General features: G+C 46.2%; 1 protein-coding gene across 1 annotated transcript in view; it reads left to right on the top strand.

Annotated features, from left to right (window-relative positions):
• The window catches only part of TMTC1 (transmembrane O-mannosyltransferase targeting cadherins 1), a 143140-nt gene extending 125243 nt beyond the window's left edge, over positions 1-17897 (top strand). The window contains exons 14-20 of the mRNA XM_058022907.1: positions 3209-3311; positions 6882-7017; positions 8122-8266; positions 9408-9545; positions 10563-10685; positions 11854-11931; positions 12658-17897. Coding sequence (XP_057878890.1) covers positions 3209-3311; positions 6882-7017; positions 8122-8266; positions 9408-9545; positions 10563-10685; positions 11854-11931; positions 12658-12798 — 864 coding nt within the window. The 3' untranslated portion in view covers positions 12799-17897. The remainder of the gene's footprint in view (positions 1-3208; positions 3312-6881; positions 7018-8121; positions 8267-9407; positions 9546-10562; positions 10686-11853; positions 11932-12657) is intronic.
• Positions 17898-22984: the final 5087 nt, after the last annotated feature.

Below are 22984 nucleotides of genomic sequence, written 5' to 3'. Positions count from 1 at the left end.
AGAAAGGATACATCAGAAGGCTAGACAAGAATGAATAATAGAAACCCATGACAGACCAGAGTCCCAACACAGCTGGACTGGGATTTGTCATTAAGTCAAAACAATTCACATGCTGGGTAAACAATTCTCCAAATCACTTTCCAAAGCAGCAAAACAGGGAGAAGCTGAAGCTTCTCATCTTGCCAGGAGAAGAAATCCTGGAGATTTTTCAGAAAATATCAAATGACAGTCCCTCTTGCTGGGATGTGATAGGAAGGGGGTTAAATAATAATGTTAAATGCCATGTTTAAATAACTTGCCATGAGGTGCCCATGACAGCTTCTGCTTCTCCAGCTTTGCTCCAAGGCTAAAAGGGAAATGTGTGGACACAGTGAAATAGCACCAGGATTGTCTTGGTGGGTGCACAGCCATGCACAGCATGTTCCCCCCATATTAAAGGGGATGAATCTGAAATAGACCTTATGGTTCCTTACCTTCTATCCCTGTAAATAGTGCTGCTAAGAGGAAGGGTTCAGATGCCAGGGAATTAACCTGTAATTTCATGTAATTACCCTTTTCTCTCCTTGATAGCTGATTCTGAAGCCAGAGCTGACAAAAGCCCACTGCTGTATTGTATGGAACAGCTTGGCTTGTTTGTGCCTTTATAAATGCTTGCCCTTCTGGCTGCTCTTTCTGCTTGGAATTGTAACTCAGTTGCAATGTATTGCTGTTTTCCTTGATTTCTGTGATCACTGCAGTAGTGCTGGTAACAGGAATCAAACATTTTTGCTGCCTGTTTTCACAACATTCTAATACTGGTTCCCCACAGTTTCCAGCTTCACTTTCATCCATCATTTTGTGCTACTTGGTGGCTCTTCTCAGGCCCTAGCTTAATCTGATTTTGTGTGTGTGTTTCTTAGAAAAAGAAACTTTATAACCCACTTAGCTGCAGAGGAGAGCCTACTCAGGCATAACCAAACTGAAAAGCTGAGCCTTATAAAAAACAGACCTAAAAACCCTGGAGTTCAACGGAAAGAGTCTCATATGCATAATTTTTTTAATATCATAAAAATCTCATACATTTTTTATGCCAGTCTTCTGAGTTTTGTGAGGTCGATGAATGTTTCATGAAGGTCTGGGAGTGGCATTATTAAGTGTTAATGAGAATCTAGCCTTGATGAACTTGGAGCTCTGTTTCTGCTGAGAAGAGGAGAGGCTGTGAGGAGGGAAAGCTCTGGCAGGAGTAGCAGGTTCCACCCTTGCCACTTTCTGACTGTGCTTAATGCAAACACTTTGTTAGACTGGGCAATGAGCCTGAGGCATGCAGGGTCAGGATGTTAGGTGCCAAAAAAGCAATGCAACCACCATAAAAGTGCTAGAATGCTCAATACTGGTGAATGTTTTGACATGGAACACTCTAATCTAGTTTAACACAGCCCTCCCGTGCTTAAAAAATTTGGTTTATGATCAGTAAATAAAATAAGCTGACATACAGGCATACAAAGCTGCATTCATTGGCTGAAAATTAAAAGCAGAGGGAAAGAAAGTAAGACATAAATCTTAGAAAATATGCACAAAAAATTGCTCTTCAATTTAGTCAATTCTGATGATCACTACACTTTTCCTGACTCTGCAGGATAATGTTGTCAAATTCACGTCAATTTATCCAAAACTTCCAAAGTTAAGCACTTTTTAAAAACGTACTTCTGTGCTTTATTGCACACTTATCTTTTTTGCTGGCTGACCTTTATCATGTAAATGTGAAGGGACTTAACTGTGGCAGGCTGTGTGATTCTCTGATCAAGTCATCCTCTTTCAGTGCAATTTATTCCAGCTCTCCAGTTCTGAGATAGGAGGTGAGAAAAGACTCCTCACATTAAGCAGCTGTGGAGCTAAAGCTGCTGTCAGGTACAGATTTTAAATCCAGGGAAAGCCCAGGAGGCTCAGCCATTTGCAGGCTTTGAGGACAGTCCATAGCTGGGAGTGGAGCAACCTCTTATTTCAGCATGGGAGCTGCAGGCTCTGCTCAGTGAAGGAGGTGAATTTTCAGTGGACTTGGCTGAATTTGCTTTCTTGGGAGGTTTGGAGTTTGTTGCTGTAGGGCTGTGCTGCTCAGTGGAAGGGGAAGAATTGAGAGGAGCATCCTTGGTGCTGGAGGCTCTCCTGACACCCCTCTGCACTGCTTGTCTCTTCTGTTCACAGCCTCCCTCCACAATCACAGCTGACAGCCAGGCTCTGAGGTGGGGGGAAGGAAGGCACCCTTGCTGGTGAGCATGCAGGCAGTGGGCACACGTGGTCTGACTGTGGAGGGAAGTGGAAACCTTTTTTAGTTGCTGTTTGATCCACAGGAGAAGCCTGATTGTTGTTTCAGAACCAGGCTGCCCATAGCTCAGGCTAGACAGAACCCAGCCAGCAGGATGCTGTCTGTGGCAGGGTGTTTCCAAAGAAAAGATCCATATTTTCTAGAAATGTTCAGAGGCAGCAAACCTCCCTGAAAATCTATGCAAAATGAGAAGTCAGTGCATCTAGGGCATCAGCATGGTGGCATGTCCCATCAGTCCCAGTGAACCCTACTTCACACACTGACAATGCCTGGTTTTAATTTGATTTGTCAGATTTCCCTGCTCTTTCACCACCCTCTGAATTTGTCAGATTTCCCTGCTCTTTCACCACCCTCTATCTTTCTCCTGCTTCCTTTTCCCCCCTGCACTCACTCCCTAGCCATCACACACAGCAAGCTTTCATTCCTTGTATTTTCCTCACTGCTTAAGGAAAGAACAGCAGAGCTCCAGAGGGGAAAAGTTAGCCAGTGAGATGCTCATTAAACAAATAAATTAGAACATATCCTCTCCCGGATGACAGATATTTCTCAACAGAACCAGCCCAATCCCTGTTGCTGTGTTTTTCCTGGCTGTGCATGCACCCAGCTGGGGACTCCGTGGCATTGCACAGGCACCACTTTTTGCTGGTGTTTCCACTGGCATTGCACAGGCACCACTTTCTCCAGGTGTTTCATGGGTAGCAGAGGCATGGGGGGAAGCTGTCTGAACTGCTCTGGGGTACCAGGTGGCAGCTATAGCACATCCATGCCATGGGGTCAAATTTTGGCCTCTTGGAAAGTGGGGTGCAATCCCCAAGCTTCCCCTGCAGCGAGGGAGCTGTCTCAGAATGCAGCAAATGGTGCTGACAGAGTTTCTGCCATGGCTAAGAAACCTCCTTCTCTTTCAAGGAGCGGCTCAAGGAGGCTGAGGAGGTCTATAAGGCTGGCATAGAGAATTGTCCAGAGAGCTCTGACCTGCACAACAACTACGGCGTTTTCCTGGTTGACACTGGTAAGTGAGAGGGAGCACAGGATTTTTCCCTTTCTGTCTGCTTTGCTTTGGTTTATTTTATTCAGCAGTACACATCTAAAAGGGTGTCAAAAGCTTCCAAGGCAATAGATGTGCCTCCGTGGTAGCTTGGAAATAAATATCCCTGTGCTGCTGAGAGGGCACAGCACACTGGAATTCACCATCAGTGCAGGCACTGTGCAGCAGGAGCATTCATTCAGCCCCCCTGCTCCCCTCAGTGTTTGTCACCATCTTCACACAGGCAGTTGGCCTCTTCAGTGTGAGCTGGGCAGCACCCTGACAGTACTGCCTTTTTTCCAGCAAGGCATGGCCACAGCAAATCAAATCACAGGCACACAAATGGATCATTATGGTCTCTGGAGCACGTGCAGCCCTACTTGGTGACAAAGCAGCTCTTTGACTGTAAGGCTTGAGTGCCACCACTATAGAAAGCAACATGGCTTTTAAACCACAGTAATCTGTGAAAACAAAACCTTATACACTGTGGGGTGAATTGATTTTTGAGGAGCTCTGTAATGGCATCCCTTTTTCCTGGGCTTCTGGTTCCCATCCAGCTTACTTGGCACTTTCTGGCATTCACATAACAGCAACAGAGATGTCACTTTAATTGCCACCTTTTATTGACAGCTTTATAAGCAAAGCTAAGTTTGACAAATGACTGGTGGAAAAGGACTGTTGTCTCACTGTGGTCCCTCCAGAACAGAGCCAAGACTCAGTGGTGAGACAGTGTAGGCTTGAAGTGTGTGGTTGCCACCCCTTCTTTCCCCATCACACGTGCCCAGTTCCAGTGGTGCTTGGGAAAAAGGGAGATGGTGTCTGTCAGTCTGCAACTGGCTGTTCTCCCTTTGAGCTGACACTTGGCCATCACCCCTCTGTAGTACCAGTGAAACAAGTACAGAACCAAAATCAATATTCATAATCAAAAGAGGCATTGTGGCATTAGCAAGAGAGGTTCAGGTTCTGAATTTGGGCCCTGGCAAAATTCAAGCTTGCAAATAATAAAAATTCCTGAGTAATTTCCCTCTCATGTTGTACTCATCTTTGCTTGCCAACCCAGATAAACTCCTATTCCTGCCAAAATTTGTGGTTCAAATGCAGTGCAGAGCACTTTCTGTGTTTTTGCACTTTCGTACTCTGCCAAAGTCAAAACTATCATTTCCTGGTTTCCTCCTACGCTTCCCTATAGACAAACAACTGGAAAAAATCCCACTGACTCCTGCTCCTTGGGGGCTGATGTGTCAGTAACCCTGCTAGAGGCATGGCAAGGCGTGAAGGCAGGGGCTGCTGCTGAGCCTGTCAGCGGCTGCGCTCCGCGCCGGCGGCACAGGGAGATGCTGGGGAGCACCACAGCAATTAACTCACAGGGTTCTGTGCAGCCACTGCCAGCTCTGGGGAGCCACAGCTCCAGACAGCTCTGCAGTGCTCACAGACACTGAGTGTGTCTCCCTTAATGATGCACGTTACCCCTGTGTGCTGAGCTGCCTGGCTGAGGGGCTGCAGTGCGTGCCCAGCTGCTTCCCAGGATGTTTTGTAGGTATAATTTTCAAAAACATCTGCCTGCTCAGTGGTGGGGAAAGATTGAGGCTGCTGCTGGATGTTTTGAAAAAGTGGTATCTTCAACAACATGTCCTCAGCCTTGGGTGAGTCTTCAACAATTTTGAAGCTCTGCACAGATGTTCCTCCTCACTCCTGTAAAGGACATGCTGAGATGTGCCAGTGTATATTTTAAGTTGTATAAATGGTCTCAAAAAAACCAAACTACATCTGTGAAGATATGAAAAAAAATTCCCACAGCAGCATGTTCAGTGCCCCAACATGCACTGGCTGTTTTTGAGATCTGTTTTCCAGCTTGAAATGGAATTAAATACATTGTGAAGTGAATCAGTTAAAAAAAATGCCAACACTGAAAAGCTTTGGTGTGGACAAAGCTCTTTTAGTATTGGTTTTCATCAGGAGATTATCTGGTCTGGAGTTTGCAAGCCAATTAAATCACCCTGTGATTAAAAATGCAATATTTGCATTTCTGTAATGCTGGAACTTTATACTTCTACCATTATTTAGCTAAATAAAAAGACATTATTAAAAGTGGAACTTTATGCATTGGGGTAGTGATCTTGCACCTCTCTTTTTGCTTGTGTTTTGTTGTGGTGTTGGTGATGTCATGGGCTGCAGGACCTTGCACATTTTCACACAGTGAAGCAGTGCCACCCAATGGCTCCTGTGCAGCACAGAGATGGTGCTCCAAAACAACCACCTGGACACCTCTGCTCTGGGATTTATTGCCCAGAGTGGGAATTAGCTGGTCCCTGGCAGCTACTCCCTGTCCTGTTGAGCAATACACGGAGACTGAGCTGGAGCTCAGAGCAGCAGCACAGCAGAGGTGGAGGGAAAATCTCTGTTTGGAGAGAGCTGAAAGTATTTGCAATTCTGGTGGTGTTTGGGGAATACTGGGGGCTTGTTCTTCATTCTTCATTGCCCATTTCTCCAGTGGGCTAGGGTGAAAAGGATGCTCCACCAGGAGATGGCACATGTGCCCCAGCCCCTTCCCTGAGGTGAGCTCTGTCCTTAGCACAGGGGTTGTGTCCCCACTGCTGCATGATCAAGAGGGTGCTTTCAGTCAGGAGTCATCTTGTTGTGACAGGTTCCTTAACTTGCAAAAAACCCACCCCCTAAAAAATCTTTTTCTCAGGATTGTCTCTGAATATTAGGGACTAAATCTTAGTTTGGATAGCAGTTTCTCTTATGCTTAGATTCAAAATGCTGAGGCAGGATTTTTTTCTCAAAATGTTTCCATGCTGTCTTGGTTTAGGGCAAATTTAGGAGAAAATCTCCAAAGGGGTTCCTCTAGAAAGCAGATTTAAGCGGCCCCTCCCCTAACTGGTTTGGGAAAAGATTTCCTTGGAGAAAAGTGTAAAAAATCATTTATATAGTAGGCAAAGCATTCCCCAGCACAAAAAATGAATAATATTAAACAATAAGACCTCTTGCCAGTCCAAAAGAGATGACAAACTCAGCAAGTCCCTTGGTGGGCTGTAGCTCAGCTCACTCAGTCTCTGTCAGTCCCTCCAGTACTGGAAATGCCACAGCCCAGGCCTGGCCTGGTGCCCACAGCTGGAGCTGCCGGTGCTCTGCTGGGTGTTCTGTCCAGAGCAGGGTTAAACAGGCCCAAGGAAAAGAAAAACCACAGTCCAGGGAACTTCTCTGCCTCAGCTAGCTAAAAAGTAACTAAAAAGCAAAGGAGAGCTCTGTCCTGCTGTCTGCAGGCACCAGTTTGTGAGAGGGATGTAGGTGAGCAAGTGCAGTTCCTGATAACAAACTCTGCCCTTCTTCTTTCTCCCCCTTCACTCTCGGATGGTCTTAAAGATGCAAAACTTATTTCTGGGCTAAACAGACAAATGGGGATAGTGCAAGCACCATAAAGTCACCCCAGGACTCATGCATAGAGCAATAGAAGAAAGAAAGCCTGAGTGTTACCATGTGCTGAGTTTGAGACAGGTTTTTTCTGCTGTACAGGGTTTTTTTTTCTGGTTTAATGGCTGTTTTCCTCTCCAGGGTCTCCTGAGAGAGCCATGTCCCACTACAGGCAGGCCATCCTCCTGAGCCCTGCTCACCACGTGGCCATGGTGAACCTGGGCAGGCTTCACCGCTCCCTGGGGCAGAACAAAGAGGCTGAAGTGTGGTACAAGAGGTGAGGATTAGGGCTGGGACACAGAGGATTTCCTCCTGCCCCTGTATGGCTTGTCTCTGCTAAAGGGTTTCTGTTATACAGATCTATCAGTGCATGCATGGGATTTCCTCCCTTCATTCTACATCTGTTTGAAATAGATGTGGCTGGTTTTGGGGAGTGCTTGGAAAGGCAGCATGGGCTCAGGCAGTGTTGATTTCCCTGAACTATTCCCAAGTCCCCAGGATGGACACTGCTGCTTTTGCCTGGGGGCATGCTCTGATGATAATGTTGGAGGTTTCTTGGTGGTAGGAGCAGGCTGTATTACCACAACTCCCAGCCTGCTCAAAGGTGGTCTGTGGTTGCTGCACCAGGAACAGCCAGAAGTGCTGCACAGCTCAGCACCAAACCCTTGGCACCATTAGGAACTCTGGCCCTTCCCAGCAGTGTTCCAGCAGTCAGGCTCTGACTCCTGGAATGCAGCAGGATGGGTTGGGTGGGAGTATTATATAGATTTGTGCTCACCTTGCCCAGGTTTCATCTCTGTCAACCATCCCCCCCCCTCAATGCTGCAGGCTCATTGAGGGCACTTTGAAGGTGGCTCCTTCTCCTCCTTCTCCTCCTTCTCCTTCTCCTCCTTCTCCTCCTTCTCCTCCTTCTCCTCCTTCTCCTCCTTCTCCTCCTTCTCCTTCTCCTCCTTCTCCTCCTTCTCCTCCTTCTCCTCCTTCTCCTCCTTCTCCTCCTTCTCCTTCTCCTCCTTCTCCTCCTTCTCCTCCTTCTCCTTCTCCTCCTCCTCCTCCTCCTCCTCCTTCTCCTCCTTCTCCTCCTTCTCTTCCTTCTCCTCCTTCTCCTCCTTCTCCTCCTTCTCCTCCTTCTCCTCCTTCTCCTCCTTCTCCTCCTTCTCCTCCTTCTCCTCCTTCTCCTCCTTCTCCTCCTTCTCCTCCTTCTCTTTCTCCTTCTCAGCTGGCTGGTGGGATTACTGTTGTGAGCACATTCATCCCTCCCCAGGGGATTTGTCCTTCCCAGGCTGGGATGGAGCAGAGCTTTGGTTCTCCATCCCCCACAAGCCCACCTCGCTCTTCCCCTTTGCTCCTCCCACACTGAAGCTTGCCTTTCTCCCACCCCCAGGGCGCTGAAGGTGTCCCGGAAGGCGGAGATCCTGTCCCCGCTGGGGGCTCTCTATTACAACACGGGGCGCTACGAGGAGGCGCTGCAGGTGTACCGGGAGGCGGCGGCGCTGCAGCCTTCCAGCAAGGACACCCGGCTGGCGCTGGTGAGCGGGGGCCAGGGCAGCAGCACCCACTCAGCCCGGGGCAGAGGGCTCAGCTGGTGTCCTGGTTTAGGGAAAATCTGGGAGAAAACCTCCAAAAGGGGCCCCTCCAGAATACAAACCCACGCGTCCCCTCCCCGCACCTGGTTCGGGAAAAATTTCTTTGTAGAGGAGTGGAAAGAACCTTTAACAGGCAAAGCACTCCCTAGCACAAAAAATGAGCAATACCCCACAACAAAACTAATTTGCTGCTCTGAAGAGATGACAAATTCAGAAGGTCTCTCCTGTGTGTGATCACTCTGTTGTCAGTCCCTCTGGCGCTGGGAAAGGCTGCAGAGCAGGTCCCGGCAGGCTGCAAAGTGTGAGCTTGTGGTGTTTCCTCGGGTCCCGGTCTGGAGCAGGTTCAAATGGTTCCAAGAAAAGGGAAAGAAACGGGAAAGAAAAGGCAGTCCAGGGAAAGCTTGGACTGCCTCAGCTAGCTAAACTAACTAACTAACTAAAAAGCAAAAGGAGCACGGTGTTCTGCCCTGTCCATGCCCAGACAGCAACAGTGTTCCAGAAGACTGTGGAGGAGTGAGTCCAGTCCCTGATAACAAAACTCTGCTGCTTCTCCCCACCTTTGCTCTCAGGCACAGAATATAATATCCAGCATAAACAGAACACCTGACTGGGGATATGTGGTGTTACATTTTAGTTAAATGGTATGCTCTGTCTCACTCCTCCAAAATGTAGGGTTTATTCCAGGCCTGTGATCCTCCCCTGGATCATGGATCTGTAATCCCATTGGCCCAAGGCTTGTTCCATGCCCACTTTGAATCTGCCTGTCAAGCTGTGCGAGGGAGATGAGAATCTCTCTTAGCCCTTTGCTCTCTTGGTCCTTTCTCCCTAGGCTCTCCCTCCCTGTCCCTTTCCCCCTTCTCCCTCAGAAACCATGCTGCTCCTGGAGGTGGGACCTCCAATAAGCCCTCACCTAATGAGCACCCTCAGAAGCTATGTGGAGTCTCCTTGGCTGCTTGCTGTTATCAGTGAACATACAGCTTAGGGGGGCCCCAGGAATCCCCTAAATGAACAGCATCAGGGATACAAGCATCATAACATCACCCTGGGACAGCTGGTCAAGTGTAGCACTGTGGCTCTGTTACAGGCTCAGGTTCTGGCCATGATGGGGCGGACGAAGGAAGCGGAGAAGATGACAAACCACATCCTTAACGAGGATGCAGAGTGCCTGGAGTGCTACCGCCTCCTGTCAGCCATCTACAGCAAGCAGGAGCTCTATGCCAAGGTACCATGCCGTGGGATAGCCTTGTCCCAAGGGATCACACACAGAGCTCAGGTTGAGTTTTACGCTCTGTCTCTCTGGGGACAAGTCACGTGCCTCAGCGCACATTCAATATATTATTTCTTCACTAAAAGCCTCAGTTTATCTATGTACTAAGACTGAAGCTAAGCAGTGTGGTTTTCTTATCACTTATACCTCCTGCTGCTGTCAGCCCCAGTGCCCATCAGCCCCAGGCTGTCTCGGAGCCTCTGTGGTCGAGATGACCCCAAGATGTTGGAAAGTCCCTTTTTCCCAGCCCCACAATTGAAGAAGGAGTCAGGGTTCCTCAGCTGTGCTTTTCAAGGTTGTTTATTTTCTGTTATCTATACATTCTTTTTCTGACATGCTGAGGTCTGTCTAGCAGGTTGGTCCGTGGCACACTGCACACCCCTGAGGCTGTGTTAGTTTTTTATACTAAGAACTATGTGTACTTTATTTACAATAATTTTCTAATACCTATCACCTATGTTAGACAGTCTGTTCCTACTCTAAACCAATTCAAAAGTGCCACCATCACACAGAAGATGGAGGCTAAGAAGAAGAAGAAGAGGAGGCACAAGGCATGCCCAAATCCCTCCATCTTAGCTTCAGAACCCCCATTCTAAACCCCCAAAATTCTACTTTTCTACCTTGTCAAAAATCAACTATCATTCTGCTTAAACTCTCATGGCTTGTAGATCTTTACATAAAGTTGGTAATTTTTTCCATGGGTTAAAATCAAAGCCACAGGTGTCTTTGGCTCTGTGCCAAGGCCTCTGAGCCTCCAGCCAGGGGCTCAAGCCATCCAGGGCAGCCAGAGGGATGCCCTGGGTTCCCACACAGGCATTTAAAAATCTTGTTTCCCTGTGTGTTAATGATGTGGGGTTAACAAGGGATGGAGGAAGATGATTCTAATGCTGGTAGTTCATAGTGGTGAGGAAAGAATGAGAAGCGGGAAGGCACTGAATGGAAGGCACACAATGTCCTCTTGCTTTTTCACAGGCACTTGAAGCTATAGAAAAAGCGCTTCAGCTAAAACCAAAGGATCCAAAAGTCATATCAGAGCTCTTTTTCACTAAAGGAAACCAGCTAAGAGAACAGAATCTCCTTGACAAGGCTTTCGAGGTACGACTGCTCTAAGACCTATTGGTGGTTTTATAGGCTAAAAGACAGAGTTTGCTCCTTGTGTGTGAAACTCCCTGGCGCAACACCCTGGCTGCTGTTGGCCTTAGGAGCTCAGAGTCTATCACTGGTACAGAGAAAGCTGTGAGGCAGCTAACTTTACCAGACTTAATTGCAACTTTTTTCCTCGTTCCTCAAAGGAAATACTGCTCCCTGCTCTGAGAGGTTAAGTACACAGTTGTGGTGGGATTCACCTTAGCTCCATCCAGCCCCAGCCCCTCTTGCTGTCAGTGACCAGCTCCAGATGGCTCAGCTGGACCTGTGAGAGCTCACCATGTTGTTATATCTCACCTCAGAAGCCAATAACTGAGAGGTTGGCTTATCCTGTGAAGAAGGATGCTTGATAGCTCAGAAATTGTGTTAGCATTAATAATAGTGCAGAAGCAACCTGGTCTAGTGGAAGGTGTCACTTACTGTCTGTAGGAGGGGAGCTGGAAGTAGATAATCTTAAAAGTCCCTCCCAACCCAAACCATTCCATTATTCTCTGATTCAGAAAATATTAATTGGACTGTTCTGAATATTCTCAATATCCCTAAAGATGTTTAATCCTGATTTGAAAATCCTTTCCTGTTGTGACAATGTAAAAACAGTGCTGCTTGACAGACTCCAGAATGTCCTAATGGCTTCTTCTCCCACTCTCAGTGTCAGTGGGGAAGGAAAGCCCTGCCCTCAGGTCCTTGTGAAACCTCCATACAAGTGGCTGTCCCAGAGTCTGCTGCCAGCTCCAAATTAAAGCCTTGCAGATAAAGAGCAATCACATGGCTTGTAGTTGGCAGGGCTTGTGCTTGGCACTGCCTCAGGAAATCACCTTGATGTGCAGGAGACCCCAGTGGTGCAGGGGGCAGGGTGGCAGGTGTGGCTCCTCTCAGAGTGCAGGAAAAGCACACATTGGCAGGGAAAACCTGTGAGATGAGCTGAGCCATGGAGCAGCACATTCTGTGCCTCTTCTGCAAAGAAACTGAAATTCACTCTGTGCATTGTATATGAGGGGAATTTGAATTCCTTTCTGAATTGCTTCAGGAGAGGAAACTGTGTTTCTCTTTCCCCTCCTGCGCTGGTTTGGTTTGAAGAGTCAGACTCCTAACCTAGAAATGTTTCCTGTTTCTGCAGAGCTACAAACGGGCTGTGGAGCTCAACCCAGACCAGGCACAGGCCTGGATGAATATGGGAGGCATTGAGCACATCAAGGTATGACAGTTTTGGTTTTCCTTAAGCTGCCAGGTGCAGACACTACTACACAGGACAAAAAGCTAAACTGGTTTCAGACTTACAAGAGTTGCATGTTTGTGAACAGCAAGTCCCTTGACATATTTTATCCAAAAAGGAAGGAAGTCTCTTCACCCCAGCTGGAGTTCCCAACCAGGTGGCTTGGTAAAGCAGATCTCATATTTTAAGAGTGCAGGCTGCAAGGAACAACCTGCTCCTCTTAAAAACTTTCCTGCTTCAGTTGTTGACCTACCTTAGAAAAATGTCACCATGAGTTGACTTTTAAGGTTCTTCTCTACCTAATTAATTTAATAAAGATGTCTAATGCAGAATACTGGCATGAAATTATGGAAATAGGCAGCCTACCCTGTGGTTGCTTATTCTTTTGAATACTTTAGCATATCATTATGATTTGGGTCTTAAGGAGTGACATTGTATGATGTCCTTAAGCTATCCTGTTGCTGAGTAAAATTAACTCTTCTGGTGCAACACAACAAAAAAAATGTAAATCTATTTCTTGCTGCGTGAGTTTCATCAAATTTAGGTCAACAGCACTTGGTGATCTGTTTCATAAAGAAGTATTTTTGTAACCCAACAATGTCAGGTTTTTTAAACTCTGTTTCCCCTGTGTCTCGTTTTTCACTTCACCCTGGGAACAAACTTTCTGTGTGGAATGTGAATGAGACCTAGCACCCATTTTCTTTGCAGGGGAGCTACATCACTGCCCGTGACTACTACGAGAAAGCCTTGCAGCTGGTTCCAAACAGCAAGCTGCTGAAGGAGAATCTGGCCAAGCTGGATCGCTTGGAGAAACGGTTTCAAGAAGTCCAGGAGAAAGACCAAACATAGCAATCAGTCACCAGCAGGAGGACACTCGTGCCCCTTGGAGAAGAGTGTGGTGGAAGCCTGTTGCTCAAAGTGATGCTGAAAGAGCTTTGATAGGACTCAGAATTAGGGAAGGCAAACTTTGAATGCATGCATAGGTTCAGTCAAAGTTACAGGATCCTGTGGGATCATGGGATCCTTGGGTCCTGTGGGATGTGCTGGAGCATGAATGAAAACCTTCCTTTAATCAAGATTCACATCTAGGCTGTTCTAGTGACACCAGGAGAGTGGGTGGGACATGCACCTTCAGTATCTTGGTTGTCACCAGGGAAACCATGGAGACAAAGCACTCATCCATTGCAGCAGGGGTGAAGGAGCACCTCCTGTTCTCCACACACAGGCTCACCTCATCCATGTAGAGCACCAATGATGGGCGTCATTGCAAGTGCTGCAGACAGGAAGGATGGTCATAATGGTCACATAAAAAAGGTTCCAAGGGGTTAATGCTGATGAAATGGTGGTTGCTTTTACAGCTCCAAATGGGACTTGAAAATTATTCAAAAGAAAGAGGAAACTATTTAAATATCACCCTGGAAGGATGATTCTACAAGTAGGACAGATGATCCTTTGAGGGAAAACCTAGCCTGAATGTTTTATTCATTAGACAATAATTTTGTGGTAATTCAGGTTCATGATGTCACTTTTGTCAAATATCATATGGCTTTACCCTTTGCCCTCTCCCTCCAGGCCAAATAATTATTACTCTGAAAAAACTGAAGCGTCCAAAGGCAATGGGAAGCTCTAGGATTACTTGTCCTCCTGCTCAGTCCCCAGTATGGAAAACAAATAACCTATCTAATCAATATAGGAGGTAAAGTAAAGCCACAGGGAGATTAGGGAACATTTCCTAGCCTGGAAAGGTACGAAGGAGGCTCTTTTATGGGTGTGCAGGGACAAAGCCCATTTATCATGGTGATAACACTGACAAAATACTTGGCCAAAGTGTTCTCACCACTCCCCTAAGAGATACAGAAAATGACCTATAGCTGATCAGTCGTAAATCTATATTTTTAAATACTGATGTGGGAAAACAGATTCTCTTCAAAACTGAGGCTTTTATTTTTGAGCTTTATTTATTTAACTTATAATAATCAAATAATTAATATATTTTCTCGGTTTTATACAAATTGGGCAATATCCCTCACAGTTGGCCACATGGTTGGGCATTGTGACTCATATTGTCTGAAGTTAGAAAAAGGGAGTACCAAGGCGGCGTGCTGGAATAATTCCTCTCATGATTCTAAGTGGCTGCAGAGCACTTTGGACCACACTGGCCCTGCAATAAGCAGCACTTCTGCTGCTTCCACTGGGGTTTGCACCAGTTCCCAGAGACCATTAGTGGGATCTGCTTCCTGCCTTTGGGTTTGGACACCAGCATTGGTCACCAGTTTGTTCCTCTTGCAGCACTAAACTGCTAGAAAAGTTGTTTTGTTTGAGCTTGACTGTGGCCCAGCAGCCCAGGGTTTGGCATTGTTAGTACAGTTCAGGTAGGCGTACAATGCCCAAAAAACCATCTGTCAGGAAAAGCCTGGCGCTGCTGTGGTGCCCAGATTTAGCTGGCCATGGCACTTCAGCACTCTCCAAGTTCCCTCAGTGGGATGGCTCAGCCAAGTGCTGGAGGTTGTGCTGGCTTCCTTTGACAAGCCTGGCGATAACAAGTGTCTTGCTGCACAGGTGAATGTCAGGTTACTGATGAATTATTGATGTGACTCCAACTGTGTTTGGAGCTCCCAGGTACAGTTGTCTGCCCTGCCAGGGTTTATGGACCTGCCAGAGCCATGGCTGTGCATCCACTGAGACGAGGCTGGATGGGCCTCACTGGCCAAGGAGAGCAGCCAGCCACAGCTGGGCAGAAGTGAAAAACTGCTGGGGAGAAGAGGTGGCACCACGAGTGTTTGGGTTCTCTCCCTCCAAACCAGCTTCCATGGGAGCACTGAGATCACAACAAGCAAATTGCTTCACTGTTGAGTTTTCTGCTCCCAGCCCAAGGAGCCTACTTTACTCCATGGGGCCAGGGACAGGTTTGAGCTCCTGGGGCTGGCTCAGCACCCCTCCCTTGTTTTATCACACAGCTGTTGTGGCTGTGGACTGGCTGAACTCACATGAACTCACTGCAGGTCCCCAGGGCAGGTGCTCTGCTGGCTGCCTTGCACACAGTAGATCTGCACACCCCTGGGCTGCCAGGATGGCCTGGAGGAGGTGGCATCATGCCAGCACAGTGCCATGGGATGGGGACACCAAAGCTTAGATGGCCTCTGACAGCAGTCAGCTCCCCAACAGGCATTGCAAGGTCGTAGATGGTTCTTTGCTGGGATATTCAGAGGTAGCTGGACCAGAAATCTCTGTGCCTGTCCCCAAGTGAGCCTGTCTCTGGGACAGCTCCCCAAAGGCCTGTGTGCCCAGGCTGGCTGTGCTGCAGTGAATTTGGGGCTCGCAGAACAGTGTTTGGTGCTGCCCTGGCAGGGGTACCATGCAAAGCCCCCAGGGAGGAGGCACCTGCAGAGTGCTCCAGCAGCCAGCTGAAGGTCAGTGGGTAGCATGGGGGGAGATGTGCCTCCTTTAAAAATGTGTATCAGCTATAAACTTTGCCTCAAAAGATATATTAAATAAATACTATATATATTATACAGGCCTCACTGCAGTTTGTGGCTTTAAATAGTGGCCAATGAAACATATTTTTTCAAATGCAGAAGTTGTATTTTTTATAGCAATGTTTTGTGAGGGGGAAGACTTAGTTTTATGTTTTTAACTTCAGCATAAATCTTAGTTTGTCTTTCCTGAGAGACCTGGTAGAAATTACTGTCTCCTGCTTGTCCTAAAACCTGATCAAAGCCATCCTGACCTCCTAAAACTTGTGTATGTATAGAAGCATAATGCAGCTTTGGATGCCCCCCTCCCAGATCCTGGAGAAGGATTGATTACCATTTGTGCAACACTGTCTTACTTGCAGAAAATGGAGAAAGATGCCCCAGTAAGGGAGGTGGTTTGTTGGAAGGCAAGGCATATCCACTTGCCTGAACCAGGCTGATAATGAACATAGCCAGGGATTTTAATGCCAGTTGCAGCAGTTTGCATTTCCGTGCCCAAAGGCTGGCCCTCCACACCTTGGAGCTGGGTTTGTAGTTCTGCAGAGAAGAGAGCTCAATAATGAACCCCACGTTCCTGGACCAGCACTTTATACCCCATCTATGCAGGATGACAGGCTGCAAACTGGCAGCAGACTGGGAGAATGGCTCAGAGCATGGGCTGCCAAAGCAGTTAAACTCCTGTGAAGCTCTGAGCTGACTCCCTGTCCTGTTGGCACTCATGCTGATGCCCTGTGTTTCTTCAGGGCAATCATGTCAAAGGTTTACTGCAGGCAAAGAAGAACAGAGTATGATATGAGATGGGTTACCTCCACCAACATGGAATGCTATTGTGCAAGGTAAATCAAGCAACTTACCTTGTGATAACTTTATATTATCCTAATTAATCATAGGAAATGTTCTCTTCCTCCAGCATCACACAGCTTCTAAAACAAGGAGTTATAAATACATTGTTTTCTACCAGTTCCAGTGCTCAGCATGGTTTGCAGAGATTGCAGATTAACAAATGGCTGCAGATCTGCCTGGTGGGGGAGAGTTCATGCTCTCTGCAAGTTGCATTGGATGAACCTCAGTGCTCACTAATTTTAAAGCAGAGAATTAATGGAAAGCTGGTTAAACAGGACTCTGATGTACTCACTGTACATTTTAATCCTAAATGAGAAACATAATAATTGTGTTGCTTTTTCCTTTCCCCATGGATAATATTTGCAGCTGATGGATTTTATTTTATTGCTTATTTAAATTCCAGTGTTCTCTGCTTCCATCCCTTTTCTGTCCCCCAGGATAAATAATGCAGTGGTGGGTATTTTCTTTCTCTCATGGACTTTTTGGACTAGATTTTCCTACAAATGTGCAGGCAATTTGTTTTGGCCAAACAGTAAGTGAATGCAGCAGTGCAAATGGCCTTCATTCCAGAGGAGGACAAGGGGCTAGGCATGCATGCATGGGAGTAGAAAGATGTATAAGTCAAAAAAATTCAAAATAGAGAGGCTAACTTGCAGGCGAGGCTGGATGCCCCTAAAATGATCTAAAAACTATTTCTGTAACTCTCCACGGTTACAGAAATCAGGCCAGATATGGTGTACAATATTGGTGAAAGAAGATAATGGTCAGTCTAATTTATTAATTAAGCAATTTAGAATATTATTATATGGTCTTCTGCCCCACTTGTCCTCCAGCTCATTGAAACAGCTGGTGTATGCTTAAGTCTCTTCAATCTTTATGTGATTAAGTTGACCAAGTGCTCAATTTCTATCTTTCATATATGCAATTATGCACAATCTTTCAAAAAATTAGCCCTTAGAGGGCTTTTCCTCCAACCTTCAGTCTCTTGCAGCAATTTCAAAATGCACCATTTTGCTTTCATGTACATTTAAACCCAGCAGCAAAAGAGAAAAAAAAAAAGAAAAAGAAAAAAAAACAGCGCTTGGCATTCACTGGTGTTTTAATGTGGCAAAGTTGCTTCAGGTAACCTTGATAACTTTGTGCAAAAGTTCATTGCCATGTTTGTACTGACTTGCTGAGAATTTTTTCTTCTGGAAAATACCCCCAGTGGTATCCTCTGTAAAAGTTACAGCTGTAACACAACTGTATTACTGTAGAAATCTCTGCCTGAAGTGGATGTCACACTGCGTGTTCCTCTCATGCAGAAGTTGTTTGCATTGCCTGTTGTTCATATGGTTCTTATTTCTGTATCTAATTTTTTAAATTAGCTGTGCATATCTTTTTAAGAAAGAAGAAAACCAACCAAACAAAAACAAAACCACAAGAAAACAGCCCGTGGATTGGAAATATTTTAAAAATAAATTCACTCTTAGCAGCAGCTGGATGTATGTCAGTGATGCAGGAATTTGCAAAGTCTTTGCTTTTTTGACAGTGGGATTTATGGCTAGATTTCACATCAAGGAGTTATGCTCCAAGTCTTTGCAGAAGAAAATGTATGTAAATGTCTATTTTATATAAAAAGTAAGAAAAGAAGGTGCTGTGCCTGGTTTTGTTCTTTTTCTTTAGGACCAGCCATGAACACATTGTTCTGGAGGTGGAAGGGCCGAAGTTTCTTACTCCACTTGACTTATATTTTATTTTACATGCTCTGAATTCCAGGTTGTTGGTCATGTAGGAGCAACTGTGCAGCATATGTGTTTGAGTCTGGGCATATAAAAACATTGGAGCAGGCATTTTGTGGAGCCTGAGCATGAGAAAAGACGTGGGCTGGTGCTCACACAGCCTTGATGATTGAACATGTTATAGTGACATAAACTCTTCATGTCAGGCTTTATGCCTCTGTCAGGAATGTGTCAAACAAATCCACAGAGTGCAAAGAGAAAAAAACTGAGATTAAAAAGAAACTAATTTTGTTGTAAATCCCTTCTTCCTGGCACACATTCCTAGATGCTCCTGCGTGCTTCCAGGGTTTGAGTTCACTTGGGATAGTAATGGTGATAAACACTTCTATTGAAAATGGAGCTGAAAGAGAATCAAAAGCCCTGAACACATGCCATGGTGTTTCCTGCCATCCTGGTGTGTCCAAAATGCCCTGTAGCATGAAGGGGAGTGATGACAGTGATGGGGGGGGGGGAACATGAGATCCTGCTGCTGCCCATGGAAACGGGCAGCAAACTCCAAACAGGTGAGACATGGTGAGAGAGCCTCCAAACCCAGGTGTGCTGCAGCCCTGCAGCCTCAGCTGCTAACACTGATTGACAGCACAGCCATTAAAAGGGCTCATCAGCTGAGTGGTTCCTCCTGTGAGAGGTGGAGCTCCAGCACTGGTCACTTTTCCTGAGCTGTGGTGGGAGCAGGACTCCTCTGCTTGTGTGCCGCCTTCTTCTTCTATGTGGTGAGTCCTGTCTGTGGGCTGCGGGGAGGTGAGCCCCAGTGTGGGGTTTATGGTGGTAACCATTGGTGTTATCTGCTCTTCTGAGGTACCAAAAAGGTGAAAGTAGCCAGTCAGTGTCACAGGTTGGTGTATTTACCCTGGTGAGGGGTTTTTAGGCTGCCTTTGCGGTAGCTGTGTGGGGACTGGGAGCCTCTTGTACCCTCTCTGTGTAGGTGCTACTTACCACAGCCCTCCTTGGCTGCTGAGGTGAGTGTGACCCATTCCCTGTGCAGCCTACCCTGAAAGAAAGACAAATAGTTTGGTCCTGCTGAGCTTGGGAACTGCTCTCCCTGGGGCACCAGGTCAAACCCTTCATGCACATCGCCTTGCAGTGGCTAATGTACTCATTACTCCCTGTCTGGTCTGTTCTACACCCATGTGAAAATTCATGTCTTTTAGGTGGGAGAGGGAAATAGGCACTAGATAGGTTGTGAAGTGGTTCAAGCCAGGCAGGAGAATGATGATGTTCAGGGTAACTTGCTCCTGGTAATGAAGCCAGTGCTAAAAACAGATGTCCTGCTGAGGTAAGAGATGGGCTAACCAGCTAACTGCAGTTCCTCTCACCCTGCTCCTGTATGGTGCTGCTCCTGCTGCTGATGTTATTTCTCTCACCACCTAAGAGAATGGTGTTTTCTCCACCATTGACCACCTTGATAAAGTTTATTTTCTGCTTCACTAGTGGACTTGCTGCTCTAGCAATAATCACCACAGTCTCTTGTTTTAAAAGCCAGTCAGCACCAAGCACTAGGGAGAGTTTGGTCCAGGTCAGTGGCTTAGAAAATTGTGCCTGGGCTTTGCAGTGGTCAGGTGCTTTGAGGACAGAGAGAGAGGTTGGTGTGAACAGGGCAGCAAGCAGCTGAGCCCCTCTACAGCCTGGAATGCTGCAGGAGTTGTGCAGGGATCCCCAGAACCTTGTGGGATGAGTCCTGCTGGTCACTGCTGAGCTCAAAGAGTGTTTGGTGGTCTGGGTAGCAGAGGCAGTTGTGGGCTCCTTGGTGCTCTAGTGCTCTCATAAGTGGTGTGAGAAACTGGGGTGCTTTTTGCCAACCTTCATCATACAGCATCACCTCCAAGCCTACACAGAGGGCATCAGCTCCAAAGTTAGGGAGTGGTATCACTTGGATCCAGTCTCAGTCTTGTGGTGACTCTAGTGAATTATTCCAGGCTCTCACCCAAGCAGAGTGTGAGTACCTCCTGAACCATGACGTGTGGGGGTACCAGTTGTTGGTTTCTCTGGGTCTGGATTGAAGGCACTTGAGACAGTAATTCATGTTTGGACTCAGGTGTTGATTATTTCTTATCAGTAAAACAGTCTCACTACTGTGAGCTTTTCATTAGAAGGCACAAAATGGCCAACAATCTCTTGTTACAAGGTCTTTCAAGACTAAACTATCCAATTAAGAACTGTCAGCTAGATTATTTTCCCTTTTAACCCAATAACTGATCCCACAGAGCTGCAATGTGGACTTTTCTGCCCAATTACAAAATGCCACCCAAACCCATGAAGAAGAAGGAGGAAGAATAAGCATGAAGAAGAAACCCAGGATGACACCCTGTGCCCTCCATCTTGCTTCCATCCACAACATACTCAAAATCCCAAAACCTAAATTTCTCCCCAAGTGATACACCTACACTGCTCTCTATGATCTATTTCACACTTTTGTGGATTCCAGTCTATCTTGAAGTGTAGGAAACTTTCTCCATGAATGAGGGTCAAAGTCAGTGCTGCCCTGGGGGTCAGGGCACCCCAGAGCAGACAGAGAAATATTCCCTGTGCCCGCGGTTTCCACAATGAGCATTGCATTGCTTATGTTTGTGTGGCTGGGACAAGCCATCTTATGCCTTGGCTTGGGAGAGGCAGGGGACCCCTCCTCTAGGCATCACACAGGAGGGATTCAAGAGTGATTTTTAGAGAGTGTAGACACAGGCCAGCTGAAAGGAGTGAAGGAAGAGCTGCTGTCCTCAGCAGGGGGGGAGCCAGAGGCCTGACACAAGCCCTGTCCCCCAGTCTGGAGAAGCAGACCTCAAGCTGGCAGGGGAAATTGCAATTCTTCTTTTCCTTGTGTCCCAGGTGCTGGAGATCACTTCTGCTGTGTGATCGTGGTGGTGATGGCTGTGTTCTGGGCTGGCCCAGAGGAGCAGCACCCCTTGCTCCCCCATCCAGCACGGGTCTGCCAGCCTGTCACTGTCACTCTGTGTGACTCCCTGCTAGGGAGGACTGGAGGCACCTATGTTTTCCCTAGAAAACATAGGTGGGATTGTCACAGATTTATCTCCAGCTGCACATTCAGTGAAGCATCAAAGCCTTAATCAGAGCCAGCTGTCCCTAAGTCAAACTGTCCCCATGCTCCCTGCCCACATTGCTGAGGCACTGCTGGTGCCAAAAGGGATGGAAGGAAGCTCCTTGGGGTGTAGGCCAGAGCAAAGATGGAAGGAAGCTGTGTCTCCTTGGGGTGTAGGCCAGAGCAAAGATGGAAGGAAGCTGTGTCTCCTTGGGGTGTAGGCCAAAGCAAAGATGGAAGGAAGCTGTGTCTCCTTGGGGTGTGGGCCAAAGCAAAGATGGAAGGAAGCTGTGTCTCCTTGGGGTGTGGGCCAGAGCAAAGATGGAAGGAAGCTGTGTCTCCTTGGGGTGTGGGCCAGAGCAAAGATGGAAGGAAGGTGTGTCTCTTCTGTGGGCCAGAGCAAAGATGGAAGGAAGCTGTGTCTCCTTGGGGTGTGGGCCAGAGCAAAGATGGAAGGAAGCTGTGTCTCCTTGGAGTGTGGGCCAGAGCAAAGATGGAAGGAAGCTCTGTCTCCTCTGTGGTCCAGAGCAAAGCTGAGCCTGAGGGCTGGGCCAGCTCCCTTCAGGGACATCTCAGATGGTGACTTCACTGGCACAGGTTAAGTACTTCAGGCATGGAAGCTTTTAAAAATAAACTTAGAGAGGTCTGGTGATGTCATTACAACCTGCTTCACTTCTTAATTTTGTTAGTCCCAGGTGAAATTCATTAAGAATAATTAGGCTACTGGATGAAATGTAAATTTGGGGTTTTTTTCTGGCTGTGCACACACACATGATGAAAGTACCTGACGGGAGAGCTCAGCTTTGCACACATCAGCTTCTTCTACAGAGCTGCAATTTCTCTGTGTTTTCGTTGATCTCCATGGAATTGCCTTCAGCAATTCCAGCACTCAGCCTGCAGCTCAAGCTGGAGTGTCTTGGTTGAGGCAAATTTGGGAGAAAGCTTCTGAAGGGTTCCTCTAGAAAGCAGAGTCAAAGGGCCTCTCTCTCAATTGCTTGGGGAAAATATTTCCTTGGGGAAAAGTGGAAAAATCTGTTTATTTAAAGGCAAAGCATTCACTAGCACAAAAAGAAAAGAACAATATTAAACAATAAAACTTCTTGCTGCTCTAAAAGAGATTACAAACTCAGTCTCATTTGTGCAACGTTCTACTTTTTATCTCTATATTGTTAATTTCCTACTAAAACTAATAGATATTTGAACTTTGTAAGCACATACATTATATACACATATATATTATATAATATATATTATATAGTTATATATAGATAATGGTAGTAATATTTAGTAAATAGTGATGTTTATATATGGTTTTTACTTAATAATTATATTTTTGAGGTATATATTGTGTTGTTCTATCTTTTTGTATTATTTACTATGTGTAACTTGGTTTTTGAGTAAGGATAACTTTATGAATGGGTTTGTCTGTGTTTAAGGTAGAACTGATTTAAATTGATTTTTAAAATACATTTTTGATAGGTATTATTGGGATTTAGTTTTTGTTTATTGTATGTAGGGGTTTAGGTTGGGTAGGGTTTGTTTGGTTGGCGGAACTTTGGGCGTTAAGTAGGTGGCTTTTTTTAATTTCTGAAAGAAAATTTATTGAATGTTTTAAAAGTGGTTTTTAATTGATTGTATTTTTATTTTTTTTGTAGTTGGTGTATGGTAGGGGATATGACACGCTTCATGTAATAGTTTCTAGTTCAGGTGTCAATGAGTTGTTTTTGAAATGAGTTTCATTGTTTGCTTTAATTTTTTAGGGGCATTATGCTTTTAAAGGATTTGTTTTTGAAAGTTCAGGATGGTGTTATGGGGTGTAGCGTGAGGTCCAGGGGAGGTTTTGAGTTATTTTGTGGTGGTTTTTATAATTGTGAGCATGGAATGATTGTTTTGGTGTGTTTGGA

Source organism: Melospiza georgiana, chromosome 4 (genome assembly GCF_028018845.1).
Source record: "Melospiza georgiana isolate bMelGeo1 chromosome 4, bMelGeo1.pri, whole genome shotgun sequence".
NCBI classification, from domain to species: domain Eukaryota; kingdom Metazoa; phylum Chordata; class Aves; order Passeriformes; family Passerellidae; genus Melospiza; species Melospiza georgiana.
The sequence above is the reverse complement of the archived record's forward strand: the minus strand, read 5'-3'. Positions and strand labels throughout refer to the sequence as shown.